At 41.3% G+C, this 23,047-nt stretch overlaps 1 protein-coding gene across 3 annotated transcripts in view; it reads left to right on the top strand.

Moving 5' to 3' along the window:
* The window catches only part of lifra (LIF receptor subunit alpha a), a 196,619-nt gene that overhangs the window by 110,043 nt on the left and 63,529 nt on the right, over positions 1 to 23,047 (top strand). For 2 of the 3 annotated variants that reach the window (XM_043703114.1, XM_043703105.1), the window contains exon 2: positions 5,491 to 5,636. The exons of the other annotated variant lie outside the window; for it this stretch is intronic. In XM_043703114.1, coding sequence (XP_043559049.1) covers positions 5,534 to 5,636 — 103 coding nt within the window. In that variant the 5' untranslated portion in view covers positions 5,491 to 5,533. The remainder of the gene's footprint in view (positions 1 to 5,490; positions 5,637 to 23,047) is intronic. 3 annotated transcript variants of the gene reach the window in all.

The raw sequence follows: 23,047 nt of genomic DNA, 5'->3' as shown, positions 1-23,047 counted from the left end.
CGACAACAGCCCTTCTCACTATCCACAACTCCACCAATCTTCATATCATCTGCAAATTTACTGTCCCACTCTTTGACTCCCTCATCCAAGTCATTAATAAAAATTACAAACAGCAGAGGACCTAGAACTGATTGCTGCGGAACTCCACTTGTAACTGGGCTCCAGGCTGAATATTTACCATCTACCACCACTCTCTGACTTTGACCGGTTAGCCAGTTTTCTATCCAATTGGCCAAATTTCCCTCTATCCCCTGCCTCCTGACTTTCCGCATAAGCCTTCCATGGGGAACCTTATCAAATGCCTTACTAAAATCCATGTATAGTACATCCACTGCTCTACCCTCGTCCACATGCTTGGTCACCTCCTCAAAGATTTCAATAAGACTTGTAAGGCAAGACCTACTCCTCACAAATCCGTGCTGGCTGTCCCTAATCAAGCAGTGTCTTTCCAGATACTCATAAATCCTATTCCTCAGTACCCTTTCCATTACTTTGCCTACCACCGAAGTAAGACTAACTGGCCTGTAATTCCCGAGGTTATCCCTATTCCCTTTTTTGAACAGCGACACAACATTTGCCACTCTGCAGTCCCCTGGCACCACCCCCATTGACAGTCAAGATGAAAAGATCATTGCCAACGGCTCTGCAATTTCCTCTCTTGCTTCCCACATAATCCTTGGATATATCCCGTCAGGCCTAGGGGACTTGTCTATCCTCAAGTTTTTCAAAATGCCTAACACACCTTCCTTCCTAACAAGTATCTCCTCTAGCTTACCAGTCCGTAAGTATTAAGTTAGCCTCGAACAGTGGTTTGTATAGGAATAAGATGGTGCTATCTTCTTGGTCTGTAGATTGGTAAAAGCAAAATTGGCCTTTAGTAGAGTGGTATGCTCTTGTCAGATGTGGGAGTTTAGGGAGAGTTTGTGTTACTGAAGATTATATGTGCAATAAATGCCATTGGTTGTGAATCCTATCAGATTGAATCAGATCAGTTGGAGTGACAGAGACAATGAGGAGTTTACAAGAGCAATGGGGTGTGATGGATGGCAGTTATCGGAAGGGAGAACAGTTGCAGGTACAGTCACATAGATGGATTAACTCCAAGAAAGTTAAAATAGGCAGGGGTAGTGTAGGATTCTTTTGAGGCTATCCCCATTTCAAAAAAAGTATGCTGTTTTAGAAAATGTAGGGTAGATTCTTGGGGTGGCGGATTCTGAGGACAGTGTAGCACCAACAGCCAGGTTTCTGGTATCAAGACAGGCTCTAATGTAAAGAGGGATACATCAGGTTCCAAGTAATGAATTGTAATAGGGGACCGTCCAGTCAGAGGCACAGACAGATGTTTCTGTGGTCAGCAGCGAAAAATCAGAATGGTGTGCTGCCTCCCTGATGCCAGAATCAAGGAAATCTCAGTGAGGATGCAGAATGTTCTCAAGGGGGGAGGGAACAGCAGGAGGTCATTGTACACATGGGAAGCAACAACAGAGGAAGAGAAAAGGATGAGATTCTGAAGGGAGAATATTGAAAGTTAGGCTGGAATTTAAAAAGGAAGCCCTTGAGGGTAGGAATAGGAGGATAGAGCAGATGAATGTGTGGCTGAGGAGCTGGTGTATGGGAGAAGGATTCATATTTTTGAATCATTGGAATCTCTTCAGGGATAGAAGTCCTGTACAAGAAAGACAGATTGCACCCGAATTGAAAGGGGACTAATGCTGGCAGGGTGATTTGCTCGAGCTGCTCAGGAGGATTTCAACTCGTAAGGTGGGGAGATAGTGATCAGTCTTTAATCACTTAGAATGTGTTTATGGTTGCAGGTTTTGATTCATTAGTATGTAAATCTCAGAACTTCTTTCAAGTCACAGTCCTGAGATAACTTAAGGTTTTGTCAGTGTAAAAAAGGGTGACATCTCAGCTCAGACAATGCATTAAAGGTGTGAGGTTAGAGTGAGTCTGTATCCCAACCTTGGTTCTGTTTCCAAAATCGGAATTGATAAAATGTCACATAGGCTGATTGCCTATTTAGATCTAAAATCCTGGATTTAGGCTGTTGTCAGGAGCAACCATAAAAGCATGCTTTTGCTAAATATAAAATGACTTCTTAATGCTAATAACATAAAATAACAACAAAATGGCTTCAAGGAGCAAACTAACAATTCTGTTTAAAATGGCATCTAACTCTGCTGAAAACTGCATTCTTGAACTAATTGACAGATTAGCAAACAATGCCCTGTTCATAATATGAATTAACTATGTAAGATATTACATTATTAAAGTATCCTAATTGACCTTGGAAACCAGGTGCCCCGGAGATAAAGAAGGGCAAAACAAGTCAGTTCCCAGGAAATATCATTGGCTTAATTTTATGTCTATTTGTCATATCATTTCATTTTATTGGATTAATTTTGCAATTTCTGTTTGTTAAGAACCTTTGAAAGTTGTCTGTGTTTTAAGATTGTGCACAGCTTTTCCAGAGTTCACAGAAGAGTTGACCTCTGTGTTGCTGGATAACCTATGTCCAGCGTCATAATAAATTGTTAAAACTTGCTAAAAGAGACCGAGCTGCTTGTGTTTGTTTGACCAATCGCGGAACCGAGAGGCCCCTCTCTGGGGTCCAGATCTTCACCTACGGATTGTGTGCATTTTGAACAAAATAGAATGTATATGCAAGTACAAATCTGCAAATTTGCCCCTGAGACTTTGTGGGAGAGAAGGAGAGAGCGAGTGTGTGTCTGAGACAATGTGTGTATGAGAGAGGGTCTGCATGAGTGTAATCATGTGTTAGTGTGTGCGTGTATAGTGTAGTGGGGTCATCAGTAGTGTGACATGAACCTAGGATTCCAGCTGAGGCCATCCACCTGGGTACCTACCTTGGTTATCAGCCTCTGCTTGGCAATTCTGTGTTGTGTATCCCCAAGTCTCCCTTGGTGGACAGTGACCTGAAGATCCGAGGCTGCATGTCGTCGACCGCGGAAGTGTTCCCCGACTTGGAGGGAACATCCCTGTCTGGCGATTGTTGTGCTGTGTCTATTCATCTGTTGTTGTAGCATCAGTGTTGGCATACAGACTCTAACCTCATCACTTTTTTTATAAAACCTTAAGTTATCTCAGGAATGTGACTTGAAAGAAGTTCTGGAATTTACATATTAATGAATCAAATCCTGCCTGCCTGTTCTAAATGATTAAGGACCTAACAGCAATATAGGTTTGTTTGATACATCACATCAGTTGTATGACACTTGGATCTTTTACTATAAATTCTGTGTATTGTGATCCTGTCCCACGAGTTAACTGATAAAGGAGCAGCGCTCCAAAAGCTTGTACTTTCAAATAAACCTGTTGGACTCTCACTTGGTGTTGGGATTTTTAACTTTGTTTCTTATTTGGGTATTGTCATTCCACAACAAACAATTTGTTCATAGCTGCATGCTTTCTCACCTGAAACTAAGTTTTGTTCCAGAAGATTTCTCTGTCTAAATTGACGACTTGGTCAGTGCACTATGAGGGATATTTATTTTGCTGTTGATTTTGTGAGCAGCATCACAACTGATCCACGTGTATGTGTCAATGTACCAACAAGAACGTTTCTTCAATAACTCAACTCACTAGGACAATTTGATCATTCAAGGCAAAAAGTCCCAGCTTCATTTCCCAATGAATAGATTTACCTGGGGTGTTAGAAGTCTTCAGTGTCTCCAAGCCAGGAGAGAAAAGTGACGGGAGTTCTTATCTTGATCCATAAACCTCTCCATCTCTTTGCCTCCTCCCAAGAAACTCCTGGTAACCTGTGCTTAACACTCATTCTTTTTATTCACTTGCGGGACCTGGGTGTCACTGGCTGGCTAGTGTTTATTGCCTGTCCTTTGACGTTGACCTTGAAGATAGTGATGAGTAACTATCTCGAACCACTTTCTTCTATATGGGCTGTAGGGTAGAAACAATATTTAGAGTGTCAATATTTTTTTCTGATCGTGCTCCCTTCAGGTTTTAAAATGCTAAAGGCACCATGTAAAACATGAGTAGTTGTTGTTATGTAGGTGGATGCTTGGTGAAGTCATATATAGGCTGGTTTAGCTCAGTTGTGATGATCACTCTGCTTTGCTAGCTTGTCAAAGCTCACTGTGATGGCACGTGTCAAAAGTTGCAATTTCAAACAAAGCATTTGTCGTGCATCCTTGCCAACAGCTGGAGTCTTGTCTTTACTTCTAATAATTTCACCCTTCATTCCTGCTAAGACAAGAATAAAGCTGATTTTGAACTTAACTGAATTTTAGCTTAGTCTAAGGCCTTATTCTGCAGTATTGACAGTCTTCGAGGGGAAAGTGAGGACGACAGATGCTGGAGATCAGAGCTGAAAATGTGTTGATGGAAAAGCACAGCAGATCAGGCAGCATCCAAGGAGCAGGAGATTCGACGTTCCTGAAGAAGGGCTCATGCCCGAAACGTTGATTCTCCTCCTTGGATGCTGCCAGACTTCCTGCGCTTTTCCAGCAACACATTTTCAGTATTGACAGTTTCCCTTGTAACAGAGGTAAAGCATCTCATCACTTTTGAGGTCAAATCAAATGTCACGCATTTGAGTCATAAAGAGAAAATGGCCAGAGTCTAATTGAGTGGTAGCAACAAAGCTCCATACTTTTGTGATCAGCACAGTGTTATTACAAGGCTCCAACTAAAGTGATTTGATTTACAGATCAATCAATCATCACATTTACAGTAAATTGGTTTGGAGATCTCTACTTCTGGTCCCAGTGGATCACTAATTCTCAATAACTGTTGTTGATTCTGTGAAGTGCAGGCTCTGAAGCTGTTCTGATGTGTTAGCAGTGCTTCTGTTCTTTGGGAAATTGTTTTACTCCAGTCTTGCATGGTATTCCTGTTTATGTAAATTCTTTCAAAACTTGAAGATATTCAGTAGTAATTCAGCTGACGGTGAATCCTTTTGTTGTGTCTCTAGGGTCGCTGTTAGCTGATCTTAGGCTGGACAGGTCTCTCGGTCCCCAAAGTAGGGTTGTTGACATCTGGCCAGGTTTACTGCTTCTGTTTGATGTTCTGCTTCCCCTGCATTTGACAATGCTTATGCAGCAATGAGGGGGAGAAAGAATCTGATTCATCTGTGATTTATCCATGTGACCACTCTTGGTGTGGTTCGCACGTGACAAGTGCGAGGTTCTGAAATTGTACCTCAAAAGTCTGAGCCAACAAAAGAGTTGCCAATGACACATGATCATCACAGTTTTAGAGGACAATGTCATTGATTTTGCAATTTACATAACAGCACAGGATGTAGTGTCGTCTGGAATATCAAGTGTTATCAGTGCCTTGCAGCACTGTTTATGGTCTGCAGATCTGAAGCATCCGGCATGACCTTGGCCAGTTCTAACAGGATGTACTCAAATAGTACATAAGGGCAACATTCTAAGTGTTGCATACTTGAACACTCTATTTGGATATCTATCCACTGTTATAACTCTGGCATTGCTGTTGTTGCAGGGAAAGAGAACACTCTGGTGGATGACATTGCTCGTGTTCTGTCATGCTATTCCGAACTGGTAGAATGAATCTACGGGTGTTATTTGGATTTGTGCTTTTAGCCCTTCAGTCATCTGGTTTTCAAATGGCTGTTGCACAGAATGCAGGTGAGTTCACACTGAAGTTGGATACTCTGTTTAATGTTGTTCTGGTTCGTGCTTGTAACACTTCCTTCTATTTAATAAAACGTGGCTGATGTTTTGCCCTCATTGTATTCTTCGCTAGGTGCTGCAGTTTTCCAGGTCAATAATATTAAGAGACCACTTTTCCTTTCTTTATTTCTTTGCCCACCAGTGTTTCATTTATAATTCACCACTGAAAGCAATTAGGAAGACAAGCGGTGTCCTCATTGTATTCTTCGCTAGGTGCTGCAGTTTTCCAGGTCAATAATATTAAGAGACCACTTTTCCTTTCTTTATTTCTTTGCCCCACCACTGTTTCATTTATAATTCACCACTGAAAGCAATTAGGAAGACAAGCGGTGTAAGACATTTACTGAAAGAAAATTGAAATACAGAAGGAAGAACATCTTGCTGCAACTCAGCAGGACTTTTGTGAGGCAGAAGTGAGGACTGCAGATGCTGGAAACCAGAGTTTAGATTAGTGTGGTGCTGGGAAAGGAAGGGAGATTGGCAGGTAGGACAGGTCATGAGGACAGTGCTGAGCTGGAAGGTTGGAACTGGGGTAAGGTGGAGGGAAGGAAAATGAGGAAACTGGTGAAATCCACATTGATGCCCTGGGGTTGAAGTGTTCTGAGGCGGAAGATGAGGTGTTGTTCCTCTAGGCGTCGGGTGGTGAGGGAGTGGCGCTGGAGGAGGCCCAGGGCCTGCAGAGTGGGAGGGGGAGTTGAAATGTTGGGCCGCAGGGCGGTGGGGTTGATTGGTGCGGGTGTCCCAGAGATGTTCCCTAAAGCGCTCTGCAAGGAGGCATCCAGTCTCCCCAATGTAGAAGAGACCGCAACGGATACAGTAAATGACATTGGTGGACGTGCCGGTGAAACCTTGGATGTGGAAGACTCCTTTGGGGCCTTGGATGGAGATGAGGGAGGAGGTGTGGGTGGAGGTTTTGCAATTCCTGCAGTGGCAGGAGAGGGTACCAGGATGGGAGAGTGGGTTGTTGGGGGCGTGGACCTGACCAGGTAGTCACGGAGGGAATGATCTTTGCAAAAAGCGGAAAGGGGTTGGGGGGGGGAAATCTATCTCTGGTGGTGGGGTCCGTTTGAAGGTGGTGGAAATGTCTGCGGATGATGCGGTTTATCCGTTTGGAGGTGGCGGAAATGTTTTGTGAGACCTTATTTGGAGTATTGAGTATAATTTTGCTCTGGACAATTAGGGAAGGAGATGCTTACCTTGGTTGGAATGCAATGAAGAAGGCTACTAACGTAATGCTTGGAATGAGAGGGGAAGGAGTTTGACTGGGATAGACCAATACTAGCTGGAGCTCAAAAGAATGAAATTTGAAGAGGATTTGACAGGTTAAAAGCTGGGTGTGTTTTCTTTCTTTCTATCCTGAAGAAGGGCCTGTGCCCGAAACGTCGAATCTCCTGTTCCCTGGATGCTGCCTGACCTGCTGTGCTGTTCCAGCAATAAAGTTTCAAATTTGATCTCCAGCATCTGCAGACCTCACTTTCTCCTGTGTTTTCTATCACTCGAGTCTAGAACTCTGATCATCCAATCAGGTTAAAGGTATAGGACTAGGGTGAGGAAAAATATCTTTTCTTGGAGTGTTGTGAATCTTTTGGATTCTCGCTTGAATGTGAAGTGGAAATCAGCCATGATCTTATTAACTAATGGGCAAACTTGAGGGGCTGTATGGCTGACTATAAGATTTTTTTTTAATGTTAAGATCATAAGAACAGGTCAGATGGTTTGCTTTGCTTGAGATTTTGCCATGAGTTAGTGACCGACATCATGAAACTATATATGTGCCTATTACTGAGATTGTTTAAAACATTCTTTTTCTTCCTTCTTTAAATTGGAGTGTCTGCCAAAGAGCACAACAGTTGATAATTTTGCCATTAGTGACTGTGAAGCCCTTCTGCAAATCAGTGTTGAATATAGAAAAAATGGCATAAAGGAAATCTGAATGGGATCTGTGAAGGGAAAAGAAACTGGAAGGAGGGAGGATTTAAGAGGCAAGGAAATCGAATGTGAGCTCTTTGACATTCGTTTATGGAATGTGGGAGTTGTTGATTTAGGCAAGCATTTATTGCCTGTCCTCAATTGTTCTCAAGAACATGATGGTGATTAACTGACATCTTGAACTGCCGCAGCCCTTCCAATATAGGGACAACTGCAGTGATGTTCAGGAGAGACTTCCAGGATTTTGACCCAGCATCAGTGAAGGGACAGTGATTATATTTTAATTTCAGGATAGTGTTTTACTTGGAGGGAAACTTGCAGGGTCTGATGTTCTCATGCATCTTCTGTCTTTGTCCTTCTAGGTGATAGAGGGTCATGGTGTTGTCCTGTTTTCCCCCTTAGTTGAAGCAGAATCCACAGAGAGACAGTATAGTGTTACCTCCTTCATCTTTATTCTGGGCCATGGAGGGAGAGGGAACGATTGCCCATGTGCATAGAGACATGAGTTCGCAGTCTTTTCTAGAAGAGCAGTTTCTCAATGAACTATATTGTCATTTTATAGGGAGGAGCATCCAGATAAGGCAATATACATATGGATTGGGCAACCTCTGCAATCTGCGAGTGTCAAGTGTAAAGATTATGCCATCTGCTGTTACACAATGAATAACTGGCTTCACATAAACTGACACCTCATACTGAATGCTTGCAATATTGTTAAATGGCTCTACATAATGACTGCTTTTCCACCTTGTTAACCCATGAACCTTGCATCAAGCATCCCATTGTTAACTGTAAGTTCTTATCTGATCTGAGTAATGCTCAGCTGAACCTCTTGTTTCACAAAACTCAGAACTTAACTCTTTCATTGCTTGCTTATATCCTATACACATTCTCGGTGACAATGATAATGTTGATAATAGTTAATTCAGCAATAGTAAATGTAGGTCTTGCCTTACAAGTCTTATTGAATTCTTTGAGGAGGTGACCAAGCATGTGGATGAGGGTGGAGCAGTGGATGTAGGGTACATGGATTTTAGTAAGGCATTTGATAAGGTTCCCCATGGTAGGCTCATGCGGAAAGTCAGGAGGCATGGGATAGTGGGAAATTTGGCCAGTTGGATCGAAAACTGGCTAACAGGTCGAAGTCAGAGAGTGGTGGTAGATGGTAAACATTCAGTCTGGAGCCCAGTTACAAGTGGAGTTCCGCAGGGATCAGTTCTGGGTCCTCTGCTGTTTGTAATTTTTATTAATGACTTGGAAGAGGGAGTCGAAGGGTGGTGCAGTAAATTTGCAGACGATACGAAGATTGGTGGAGTTGTGGATAGTGAGGAAGGCTGTTGTCGGCTGCAAAGGGACTTAGATATGATGCAGAGCGGGACTGAGGAGTGGCAGATGGAGTTCAACCCTGCCAAGTGTGAGGTTGTCCATTTTGGAAAGACAAATAAGAATGCGGAATACAGGGTTAACGGTAGGATTCTTAGTAAGGTGGAGGAGCAGAGGGATCTTGGGGGTCTAAGTTCATAGATCTTTGAAAGTTGCCACAGGTGGATAGAGCTTGTAAGAAGGCCTATAGTGTATTAGCGTTCATTAGCAGAGGGATTGAATTCAAGAGTCAGGCCACATTTGGAGTACTGTGTGCACTTCTGGTCGTCTCACTTTAGGAAAGATGTGGAAGCTTTGGAGAGGGTGCAGAGAAGATTTACCAGGATGTTGCCTGGAATGGAGAATAGGTCGTACGAGGATAGGTTGAGAGTGCTAGGCCTTTTCTCATTGGAACGGCGAAGGATGTGGGGTGACTTGATCGAGATTTATAAGATGATCAGAGGAATAGATAGAGTAGACAGTCAGAAACTTTTTCCCCGGGTACAACAGAGGACATAAATTTAAGGTGAAGGGTGGAAGGTATGGAGGGGATGTCAGGGATAGGCTCTTTACCCAGAGAGTGGTGGGGGCATGGAATGCGCTGCCTGTGGGAGTGGCAGAGTCAGAATCATTGGTGACCTTTAAGCGGCAATTGGATATGTCCATGGATGGGTGCTTAAGCTAGGATAAATGTTTGGCACAACATCGTGGGCCGAAAGGCCTATTCTGTGCTGTATTGTTCTCTGTTCTATGTTCTATTCAATGTCCAGGGGAGATGGTCAGATTCTTGCTGACACTTGTGTGGTGTGAATGTTCCTTGCCAAATACCAGCTCAAGCCTGGATATCTCTTGCAGCACTTGGCACACTTCAGATTTTGAGGAGTTACGAATGGTGTTGAACATTGTGCAATCATCTGGAACGCCTGAAAGGCCTTTCAATTTAAGGGAGAGGGAAAGTCATTGATAAAGCTGCTGAAGATGGTTTGCTGTCCACAGGAGAAGTTAGCAGGTTACGAGGAGCAAATGAAGTGAAATTTGCTGATAAATCCACAACCAATGCCTTTTAAATTACCCCTCTAATTACTGATGCAATATTCCAACCCTTTTGTAAGTTCTTTGAATTATCTCCTTAATTTGTGTTCAGTAAATGTGTACAGTTTCTTTCCACACTGTTTGGAAAAAATATTGCTTAAATATTGAATTATTGACAACCTTGATTATCAAAATATCAATTATCTGAATTTTGCATTATCTAAACAAGATCACAAGGTTATCTGAGTGAACAATTTCAAATGTAAATCAGTTCAAAAAAGTTTCATGAATTTGTTTCGCTAATATCTTTGAGCATGTTTTGTATCTTACCCTGCACCTCCTTTGTTAAATATTGATTGGTGAACTGTTTATTTAGAACAAGACCACGGCATATTCACTCGAGCATTTCTATAAGAATCATCTACCTTATCCTCACCTGTGCAAACAAGTGGAAAGCTCTGAATTTCTCACAAGTTGCTCAATAAAAGCTCATTGAGTGTAACCAGATGCATACAGCACGGAACCAGGCCCTTCAGTCCAATTTGTCAATCCCAACCAAGTTTCCCAAACTGAGGCACATATTCCTCTAAACCGTTCCTATTCGTGTACCCATGTCCAATGTCTTTTAAATGTTTTAACAGCTCTAAGGTCATCCCTCATCCTCCTATAATCCAGGGAAAAAATCCTATCTTATTGGTGTTACAGCTTTTTAAACAAAACTGTATTAGAGGTTCGATAGGGTTAAGCAAAAAACATTGGCCTTGTCAGTGAAGTGCTCGACATACAAAAGGAATTTAAAAATTTCTTTTGATATGCTTTCAGGACTTGACGAGAACTAATATTTGAATCAAACTGGGCTCTACTTATTACGTTGCAAACATTCCTGTTCTGAGTGTATTCACTGTTAAACTCCGAGGTATTACACATGCAAAAACAGATTAGATTACTTTTTAGATTAGATTACTTAGTGTGGAAACAGGCCCTTCAGCCCAACAAGTCCACACCGCCCCGCCGAAGCGCAACCCACCCATACCCCTACATTTACCCCTTACCTAACACTATGGGCAATTTAGCATGGCCCATTCACCTAACCTGCACATCTTTGGACTGTGGGAGGAAACCGGAGCACCCGGAGGAAACCCACGCAGACACGGGGAGAACGTGCAAACTCCACACAGTCAGTCGTCTGAGGCAGGAATTGAACCCGGGTCTCTAGCGCTGTGAGGCAGCAGTGCTAACCACTGTGCCACCGTGCCGCCCCCAGATGAATACGCCATCATTGTTCTCTGTGTTTGTGATTAATTTGGACAAGAATACCATGGCTTGGGACAGTGGGCTACACCTGGAGCTCTTGGTGACCAGCTATGGCCAGATCGGATTTGGGGTTGGATGCTCAGATGAGGAGTAGCACCAAGTTCTGTGATTTCGATCCCGGTCCTTGAAAATTACCCTGAAATGTTGTCATTTGCTGTCCGTAATGCAACTATCTGACTTGGTATTGTCAAATAATATCGGACTCTGAGCTTATAGCTATTAAAAGTACCGAACTTTAAGATGTGGCAGCATAGCTGTTCTAGAGGAATTGACTAGTGACCCAAAGACATGAGTAACTGGAAAATTTAAATTTACTCTGGAATAAAATGGTAAATGTATAACTATTGAATTGCTGTAAAAGTGCACTTGGTTTTTTAATGGCCTTGTAGGAAGAAAATCTGCTGGCCAACTTAAATTAACTCGACTTAGCAGTGTTTAGATTAGATTAGATTCCCTACAGTGTGGAAACAGGCCCTTCAGCCCAACCAGTCCATACTGACCCTCCGAAGAGTAACCCACCCAGACCCATTTCACTCTAACCAATGCACCTAACACTATAGGCAATTGTTCTTGATTCCTATTGCTCTTGGAAACATTCAAGTAAATTAATCAATTGTACCCAATAATGTATCGGTTCACAGACCGGAAGCAGTGAAGAAATAAATGGGTCTTTTTTTGACAGGCAGGCAGTGACTAGTGGGAAGTGCAAGTTTATTTGAAACAAAACTGGGTTGTATTGAGAGTTTTGAGGAGAATGCTTGGAGACTTCAGGGAGGTGTAGACCAATTGAGTGAGTCTCTCTACCTTCTCCCCAGCCCCAACCCCACCCCCCCCTCCCATTTATCTCTCCACCCTGGAGGCTCCCTGCCTTCATTCCTGATGAAGGGCTTTTGCCTGAAACATCGATTTTCCTGCTCCTCGGATGCTGCCTGACCTGTGCTTTTCCAGCACCACTCTGATCTAGAAAATGAATGAATGGGCAAACCCATGGCAGATGTTGTGCAATGTGGTTAAATGTGATGTTATAATCTTTGGTTAGAAAAACACAAGTATGATTTAAATGGTGATACATTGGGAAACGTGGATGTGCAAAAGTATCCTGTGTGTCCTTGTTCATCAATAATGGAAATTGGCTGGCAGGTGCATCAAGCAATTAAGGCAAATTATATATAGACCTTCATTGCTTGAGGATTTGAGTTCAGAATGGGGATATTTTACTGCAGTTATGCAGGGTGTTGGGAAGACTGCACTTGGAGTATTGTGTTCAGTTTTGATCTCCCTACCAAAGAATGGATATACTCATAAAAGGAGTTGTGAGGAGGTTCAGGGACTGATATCAGGGATGGCAGTCTGCTCTAATAGGAGGTCTGTATTCACTGGAGCTTGGAAGAATGAAGGGGAATCTGCACTGAGGAGGGAAGATATTTTTCTTGGTTTAGTTTCCATAGAACTAGAATATCATGGTGAGGAATAGACTATTTAGGACTGACAAAGAAAAATTTTCGTAGCTCAAAGGGTAGTGAACAATTTGAATTCTTGGCGAGAAAAAGCTGTAGGGTCCAAGTCACAATGTATTCAAGGAGGAGATAAATACTGTTATGAAGTTGAAGGTGTATATTGTATCTTTGAGAGAGAGAGAGAAAATACTGTTATGAACTGACAGCTTACAAGCACGTGTATGTATATGATGAGATGGCAGTCCCAGAGTGTACTGGAAAGTTGAAAATATGTAACATTTGGCTGTGAAATGGATGTCTGACAACAATTATAATTTGTTTTGACAATAATTAGAATTTAACCAATCAGTTTAAATTATGCCCCAGGATACTAACACTCAGTTGAGTTTGGTTCAGTGTTGGTAAAACAAATTCAATGAGACATTTTGATGTTGGGCATAAAAATGCAGACATTTTGAAAATTAGTCAGAGAGCAACTGCTGTCGAGAGAGAGAGCGTGCTAATTGCCCATCCAACATCTTTCTCTCCAAAAAATTAGGCAACACTCTCTATCAAAGGTACCTTTTCATATGAAACCTATTTGCAGTAAAAACAAAGACAACAACCCTGGTAGATCCGCAGCCAGAAGAGTCAAGACACAGAAGAAGACAGTGACTATGCGATTTTGAAATTAAGTTGATGTCATTTTAGTAAGTGTCTTATTGGAACAGCCTATTGTTGTAGAGTTGGAGGCAGTTAAGAGAAAGGGGAGCTTAGATATGACAGTTTTTGTTTAATGTTCACTTTGAGTTGACGAATAAATTGATATGTTCTTTAAATAGTGGAATTTGTGAATTCTTTGTCAGGCATATTTTAACAGATCATGAGGCAACGTGAGCTTTTCTGGGTGTTTGGTTAAATTAACAGAGAAGATTTGCCTCCATGTTGTAGCAATCGTTTTTAGATATTTAAGGGGAGAAAGAGGGAACATGGACTGAGGTAGAGAAACAGCCATGATCCTGTTGAAGAATGGAGCAGGCTCAAAGGGCTGAATGGCCTACTTTTGCTTAACGTTTCGATGTATTTCATCATCTGAGGGTATTTAGGTTTACTCAACAAACGTATGATTTGCTAGTGACGCTCACAGAGAAATAAAGGAAAACAAAAGTCAGGACCATTATGACCATTGCTTTTTCTAAAGGAGAATAGAACTGTTGTGCTGTTCTTTACAACTCAGAAGTTGAGATGCTATTTTGAAACTGCTATCCAGCATTGTAATCTGGCCACAGCAGTATGATTAATTTCTTGTTTAAATTGTTGGGGCTGAAGGATGAAGTCAGTCTGCAGTCACAGTTTCAAGACTTGATTCTTTATTACAGTTTTTCAATATTTCCCCTCTTCGTGTGATTAATGGTTGTATTTCAGCAATGATAAATCCACGCCTTTTGTCTTGAGGACTTGAATATAAAAGCAGGGATGTACTTTTGAGGCTCTGTAAGGCTCTGGTCAGACCACGTTGAGATTATTGTGCACAGTTTTGGGCCCCATAATCTTTGCAAGGACCGACTGGCCTTGGAGCGTGTTCAGACGAGGTTCATGAGAATGGTTGCAGGAATGAAAAGCTTAACCAATGAAGAATTTTTGAGGACTCTGGGTCTATATTTGGAGTTCAGAAGGATGAACGGGGTTCTAATTGAAATGTACAGAATATGTGAGTGGCCTCGACAGGGTAGATGTTGGGACGATGTCTCTATTGGTCGGAGAGACTAGGACTTGAGGGCACAGCCTTAGAGTAAAGGGAAGACCTTTTAAACAGAGATAAGGAGACATTTCTTCATCCAGTGAGAGATGAATGTATAGAATTCATTGTCATAGAAGGCAATGGAGGCCAGGTCATTGAGTATGTTTAAAGCTGAGATTGCTAGGTTGTTGAGTATCAAGGGTTATGTGGAGAAAGCAGGAGAATGGGATTGAGAAACTTATCGGCCATGATCAAATAGTGGAGCAGGCTCGATGTGCTGAATGGCCTAATTTCTGCTCCTTTGTCTTATGGTCTTGACATAAAATATATTTTGTCATTTTCAACCTCATAATTTTGTGAGCTTAACACTCTGTGGGCATAAAACTAATTGTAAACAAAACTGAATAATCATTTACTTTATTCACATAGCTCAAAAATATTAATTCCGATGTTGGGTATGAATTCTGAAAATGCCAAATTTTTCATGGTCACCAGGTGTGCACTTGGAGATGATCATGTAGTTTATATTATTTATTTTCTGTAGTGGAGTTTCATACTTGATAATTTCATCAAATAGAGTTCATCAGTTACTTCAAATGAGTTCAGATTGAAAAACAGAGAACAGTAGTGCTTTGCTTATAAGGTTACTCATTGAGAACGTCACCATTAATACTCAATATGATGTAGCCAGTAAACATTTATGCAGTCTTTTTTTCTTTTAAATAAATACCCTAATTTGGAAAAACATATTTTATTTTTCACAACTCCTCGATGTAGGTCATGACCCTTGCATTCTCTGCCCAAACCTAGTCATTAAGGAGATCATCACCTCATCGTTTGCTACTTTAGTTAGCTTATTGAACAGCGTTTTCTCAATAGTCATCTTAGTTATTAGTACTCGTGGAGATATGGGTGCTTGTATCAACTGAATGCTCAAGGCAAATCATAGCTTGTCAAGCTTCTACGTTGTTTTCATTTTGTAAACGTCTTGGTCTTCATACCTGCTCTGCTGCAAATAATCTGTATTGATTTTAAACTCTGTCATAATAGTCTCCTACCTTGAGCAATAATTTTAGAAACAGATGAGCAATATTGCTTGCTACTGCTCTGGATAAGGAATGTACCTTAACGTTTTTTTTGTTCTTGACGCTATCTAAACATTGTCAAGAAAACAAGGCTGTTTTGCTATTTTTGTTTTGGAAAGATTTTTGGATTCCTTTGTATGTTAGCTGCTCATTTGTTCTCATCTGGCCTCTCTTCCTCTGTTTCATTTCACTGGAGACCCTGACTCATCCATGTGTACTCCTCCACCTGGGGTCATTTACGGCACAGAAGGAGGCCATATGGCCCATCGAGTCAATGCCAACTGCCCAAGGAACAGGCCAGTCAGTCTCGCACACTCGTGTTTTATCTCTGCAAACAAACATGCAAATTTATTTCCTTTCTGTCTCCTCCAATTTTCTTTTCACGTCATTGACTGTCTCAGCAGTAAGTTCCAGGAATTTATCATCGACTACTTAAAAGTATTCTGCTAATCACTCTTGATATGCCCTACCATCTTCAAAGGTCAGGGCAAAAGTGGGTACTGCAGGTGCTGGAGATTCGAGTCAAGATTAGAGTAGTGCTAGAAAAGCACAGCAGGTCAGGCAGCATCCGAGGAGCAGAAAAATCGATGTTTTGGGCAAAAGCCCTTCATCAGGAATGATAATCTTCAAAGGTCAGTGCATCCATTCCCAGATCCCTCTGTCCCTGTATACTTCTCACAACTATGCCAGTAAGACAGTATTGCCACTTCATATTTCCATATGTATTTGGGATATCATTTTGGAATGCCCTAGGACTCTAAAACATGAGTCGGGAAGCAGGTTGAAATTCGGTCTGTTAGCCAGTAGAATATTCTGTTACATTGTTTATCCTGGCACCAGGATGGAATGTCACATTTCTATATTATATTAAATAAAACAGATTTTGAACATAAATTTATAAGTTTGTTCAGTTCTTTTTGTATTCAGTTTCTACCATAATCCTATGTACTTACTCTCTTGGAATGTTTAAGAAGTGAAGGATAGTTAGTGCTTTTAACTTTGATTTGATGACTGTGAGAATACTTGAATTTGATTGGCTGCTTTTGCTTGTTTGCTTTCATTACCACCAAATGGTCATTATTCTTTTATAATTTGTGCCAAGATTAAAATATTATTGCGATATGTAGCTTCATATTGGGAATCAGTTTAGCTTAGTTAGCTGGATTTTTGGTTTGCAGATCAGTGTGATGCCAACAGCTTGGGTTTAATTCCCATCACTGGTTTGAGGTTACCATGAAGGGCTCTCCTTCTCAATCTCTTCCCTCGCCTGAAGTCTGGTGGCCCTCAGGTTAAGTCACCACCAGTTGTTTCTCTCTCTGAGAGCGCAGCTCTTCAGGTCTGGTACGATTACAGCTTGGGTTTAATTCCCATCACTGGTTTGAGGTTACCATGAAGGGCTCTCCTTCTCAATCTCTTCCCTCGCCTGAAGTCTGGTGGCCCTCAGGTTAAGTCATCACCAGTTGTTTTGAGCAGCTCTTCAGGTCTGGTACGATTACGGCAACACAACAGATTCATACCACAGAACTAGAGGGAATCTTCATGGACATCTTCCTCTGAGGTTTGTGGCAAAAGCCTTCACTTTGCTGACTTCAAAATTTGAGCCGCTGACCAAGATGATTCTCTTTTTTTCAGGAATGCCTTCCATTTAGTCCTTTACATTGTAAAGCTCCAGTCAGTATTAAAATATTGAAGTACTTCAGTATCATTGTTCTTTAATTCTTCCTGTAATTTGCATTCAAATTTGCTTCTCCATATCCCTGTCACAATTTGGTAATGTATTGTATACACCCAATTGTGCCATAGCTCCTCTACTCCTTCGTTCACACTAAATTAATTCTGTCCTTGACTCCTTCAGTAGCATCCCTTTCCAGTGCTTTAGTGCTTTTTGATTTATTCATGGGTTGAGGGCGTTGCTGGCTAGGCAGCATTTATTGCCCATTCCTAATTGCCCAGAGGCACATTGCTGTGGGTCACATGTAGTCCAGACCAGGTAAGGATGGTAGTTTCCTTTCCAAAAGGACATGAGTGAACCAGATGGGATTTTTCAACAATGGGTTCATGGTCGCCATTAGACTCTTAATTCCAGATTTCTTTTCAATTGATTTCAAATTCCACCATATGCTGTGGCAGGATTCGCTTCCCCAGAATATTATCTGGCTCTCAGAATTAACAGTCCAGTGGTAATACCACTATGCCACTGCCTCTTTGATCAGTGTGGCCATCTTTCTCTTGTGTTATTTTTCCTGAATTCCTTATAATACAAACATTAAGTTGCTAGTTCTGTCTCCCTTGTATGAGGCCAGGCCTTTATTATTGCCACTATATCCTAATTCTCGATGGAAATGACCTTGCAGCTCAACAACTTTATTTATTGCATGACACTGAAATGCATAGCGAGTTTTGAGAAGATCTAGGACAAGCCAAACAAAGACATGCACGAAAATTCCTAAAAGCATGGCATTCCAACCAGAACTCTTATCAACAAACACATGGAGTTAGATCCCATCTACCACCCCCTGAGAAAAGGAACAGGAAGTGACTTCACAGGAAAGGATATCACAAGAAATGACATCACCAACCCAATGAAACTCAAACCTATAAATAGAAAGCAGGAATTTTCAGCATTGCTTCGCCTGAGGCCCACTGAAAATGTTACCAAGTAAGGTAACGAAACGTATGGAAATGAACCTTGCAGCTCAGTGAGCAGACCTACATCCAAAAACTCAAATGCATCTCAGACTGCCTGTCATTTAGCCCGTAGTTTCAAGCTCTGCTTTCAAGCTGTTCTTTGTTCTTGCACTTATCTATTTCCTCTGTGATCCTTGTTTCTTCTCTCTCATTTGTTGTGACCCACTTGGGAAAGTGCATTGATTCTTGAGCCCCACTACTACTCGGTTGGCCACAAAGTTAATGATTTAATCAAAGTACACCAAGTTACCAGCTTGCTTGTCTGGAATTGGGTTAATGGAAAACACTTACCAGGTTCTTACCAGGGAAGCTAACCCTCTTTTTAAAATATCTATGACTACATACAGAGAGGAAAAACGTGGTGGTATATGTGGACGAAAAGAAAGTATTTCGAAAGCACTGTTCAAGAGGACCAGTCCACAGGATTGATGAGAAATTTGTTTTGTTCCACACGACCCTCTGATCTCCTTTTCCAAGTAACGACTTGCAACATTGGTGGGAAAAAATAGCTGGCATTTCTGTGACTTCAGTTACCTTACTGTAGAGGGATGGAGTCAAAAAGTGTGGCGCTAGAAAAGCATTCTGGATTAGTGGTGCTGGAAGAGCACAGCAGTTCAGACAGCATCCGAGGAGCAGTAAAATCGATGTTTCGGGCAAAAGCCCTTCATCAGGAATAAAGGCAGAGAGCCTGAAAGGTGGATAGATAAGCTAGAAAAGCATAGCCAGTCAGGCAGCATCCAAGGAGCAAGAGAAACAACGTTTTGGGCATAAACCCTTCATCAGCCCTTCATGATGAAGGACTTATGCCCAAAATGTTGATTCTCCTTCTCGGATATTGCCTGACCGGCTGTGCATTTCCAGCGCCACACTTTTCGACTCTGATCTCCAGCATCTACAGTCCTCACTTTCTCCCTGTAGAGATGGTGACAGCAAACCTGTTTTTTCAGCAGTCCTGAAACTGCTCCCTTCTGTTGTAAACACTTGATCTGTTCATCTTTTCTCGGAGCCAGTTAAAGTTGTTGGCTTTAATGACTTCTGTCATCTGTAACTAGTCACTGACATTGACAGTAACTAATCAGCAATCTGAAGCTGGACGAATCAGCAATCTGATGCTGGATGAGTCTCACTACACACGCCCACCGGTGTTGTAGCATCTTATGTCTCTATGCTCACTGTTTGCAGTGCAGGAGTGTAATTTTAAGTCATAATGAGACATCATGACTCAAAGGTGCAACAGTTCCTTTCGCGTACTGGGCTTCAAAACTGTCTTTTTACTCTTTTCGTCCACAGTCAAAAACAAAGAAAAATAAGAAGTGGTCTTTACATTACCTTGCATCCTGGTCCTTTGACCTTGCCAAATTAGTTTAAGGCCTTTTCTGCAGAGCTTGTTGGAAGTTAAGCTGAAAATTGGAGGTCCAAAACCTTTTGGCTTGTGGAAATTTTGTTCTAGTGCTCTTCTGAGTTACAGCCAAGTTGGTTTGTGTATTTCCAGCTCAACTGATTGCTCAGCTTTTGAGAGGTTGCGATTTTAACTCCTGCAGGATGAGCTGGGAGAAGCAAGGATATTGATTATGATGGTATGCAATTGCAGCAGAAATGGCTTCTCAAGCTTCCTGTGCCATTCAATAAGATTGTGCTTGAATGTATTCCAAATTCTGCTTTCCCATCAAACCCCAATAATCTTTCACTTGCCTCACCTAACAAGAATCTATCTCGTTGTCTTAAAAATATTCAGTGACCTCTGTGCCATCGCCTTCTCAGGCAGTGTTCTAAAGTTGTACAACCTCAGGTAAAAAAAAAAATCCTCCTCAACTCTGTCCTAAGCCAATCTCTAATTTTAAAATAACATCCCCTGTCTTAGACTCGGCCACAAGTAGAAAAGACGATGTCCTTTCCACATCGTTTATGTCAAGAGGATTTAAGATCTCATACACTTCAATAAAGTCACCATTCACTCTTCCAAACTCCAATGGAAATAGGTTCATCCTCTCAAGATAATCTGCTCATTCCTGATATCAATTTAGTTTACTCTGAACATCCCCAATGCACTTGCATTGTTCCTTTTAGTATCAGGACAAAAAAACTGCACCCATTTCCCAAGATTGTGGTCTTATTAGTGCCCTGAACAACTGAAACATAACATTTTTTTATGTTCAGTTCTTACAATAAAGCATAGTATCCTGTTAACCACTTTGGTTCTGTGTTTATCTGGATGCTAACTTTTACTTGTTTCCAAAAAAAATTTTCATTCTTCTTGCCAAAGTGAACACCTTCATATTTCCCCACATTGTACTCCATCTGCCAGGTTTTTGTGCTCTCGCCCAACCTATCCATATAAAGTCATACAGCACGGAAACACCCTTCAATCCAACTTGTCCGTAGCGACCACATTTCCCAAATTAAACTAGTCACATATGGGATTTGGCCCATATCCCTCCACACATTTCCTATTCGTGTACCTATCCAAATTTCTTTATCTACAATCTCTTTTATCTTTTTCGCAGATTATATCTTGGTATTGTCTGCAAGTTTACCATGCCTCACTCCTTCAGATCACCTAAGTCATTGATATAAGTTATGAACATTGAGGCCCCAGCATAGACCCTTGCCAATCAAGTGAAAACTTTTCTGCCAGCCAGCCAATTTTCTTTCTATGCTAATGTTACCCCATATCACAAGCTTTTATTTTCCGTCTGTCTTAATCTTTGATATGACACATCAGATGTTAGCTGTAGCATCTGTCTATGAGAGTCAAATATGATCAGTTCTGCTTTATCTTTTAAAACCAGTGCAGGAAGCACTTGCTATAATGTTGGGCCAGCTTCACTCGCAGTTCATTCTCTGACTGAATACTCCGCTGATATTCGCTGTGCAGGTTAAGACATGAAGAATAGCCATTTGGCTAGAGTTTTATGAGATGTCCTGTGCCTGTAGGAATGTATGCATTGAAGTGTTAGAAAAAGGGAAGTAAATTGACTGTAAAAGAAACTGAATGAAAATAAAAATAAGTCTCGCACTTGGCTCTGAGTTATAAAGATGAATCTGTGTATTTCTGTCAGTATAGATCTGATTAGTATGTGATGTCATCTGCACTTCAGTGCAAGTTCCTTGGGCATTTTGGCAAGTGACATTGTCTCTATATTGGCTTGATAAATGATTGTACTTGCTATTCCTGTTCCTGGACGAAACAAACATGAATAGACGTGCAAGAACAATTTCTCAATGCGTTTAAATTGTTCTTCAAAGGAGTTGATTATATGAGTCATTCAGTCTTTTTACATTCTACAATTGGTGGGTAAATTAATTTTCAAATGTATTTATAGGGGCATAGAGACACTGACATAGACCCTTTGGTCCAACTCATCCGACCAGACATCCCATTTCGACCTCGTCCCATTTGCCAACATTTTGCCCATATCCCTATAAATCATTCCTATTCATTTATCCATCCCAATTCCTTTTTAAATGCTGGAATTGTACCAGCCTCCTCTATTCGTTCCAGGCATGCACCACTCTGCATGATAAAGATCCCCTCAGGTCCTTTTTAGATCTGCCACCTTAAACATATACCCTCTAGTTTTGGACTTCCTCATCTTGGGGGAAAATAATACTTTAACTGTTCATGCTATAAACACCCCTCATGATTTTATAAAAATCTATAAGGTCACTCCTGCAGCCTATGATGCTCCAGAGGTAAAAAGCCACAGCTTATTCAGTCTCTCCCTATAGCTTAAACCCTCCAGTCCTGGTAACATCCTTTACTGCTTCCTCTCAAGTTTAACAACATCCTTCCTATAGAATGGCAACCAGAATTATATGCAGTTCCTCTAAAAGTGGCCTCATCAATGTCCTGGACAGCTGCAACATGATGTCCTAACTCCTACACTCCATGCACTGACCAATAAAGGCAAGCATACCAACAGCCTTTGTCATTATCACATCTGTCTGGAACTGTAACAGTAGTAATGTTTCTGTCTACTTGGCTAGGAAATTAGTTCCCTAGCTGTTATGTTCTTTATGATAATAAACACAGATCCTGATGAAGTCTAATGTATTTTGCTTTGCGTGATCTAATATTCATTGAGGGCCGAAGGGCCTGTACTACTCTGTAATGTTCTAAGTGTTTGAAACAGTTATTGGAGTTAAATTCAGGAAAGGCCTTTTTTCTTAAAATGGTGTGGTTGCACCCCATTAAACCAGTTTTATCTTGTTTCTTTTGTATTTTTGAAGATGTAGTTTCTGGTCTGGCAATGTAATCAGTGTTGTATTTTGTCTTTCATTGCTGTGTGTTGATATTCTTGGATCTCAAATGAAATTTCCACTCATGTTGTTACTTCAGGAAGCTTGCTGGAGCTGCAGATTGATAATTTAACACTCTCCTCTCTTGAATTGGAAGATTATGGATTAAGACTTGCTCCTCAGACTTGAATACCTAAACTACATGACACTCCATTGCAGTGCTCAGAGAATTGGACTGAACTGTTGGAGATGTCATCATTTGGGTGAAATGTTCAACTTTGTCCTTTCAGTGGCCATGGCATTGGTTGGAAGATGATCATCCTTGGGATTCTCCTTGGTGTCTTTGCCAATATTTGTCCCTTAAACCAAGAGTTAAAAATGGATTGTATTATTTATTGTCATTGGTTGGGGTTGTTGTGAGCAAAATTTGGTGTCTACATTACAACAGTGCCTATATTCCCAAAAGTAGTTGATGACGGTTTTTACATCTGAGGCAAGAGGAGTACACCATCACTTTAGGCCCACTACTCCTCCAGTCAC

This window comes from Chiloscyllium plagiosum, chromosome 2 (assembly GCF_004010195.1).
Source record: "Chiloscyllium plagiosum isolate BGI_BamShark_2017 chromosome 2, ASM401019v2, whole genome shotgun sequence".
NCBI lineage: Eukaryota > Metazoa > Chordata > Chondrichthyes > Orectolobiformes > Hemiscylliidae > Chiloscyllium > Chiloscyllium plagiosum.
Note: the sequence above shows the minus strand (reverse complement) of the source record. Positions and strands in the feature narration are given on the sequence as shown.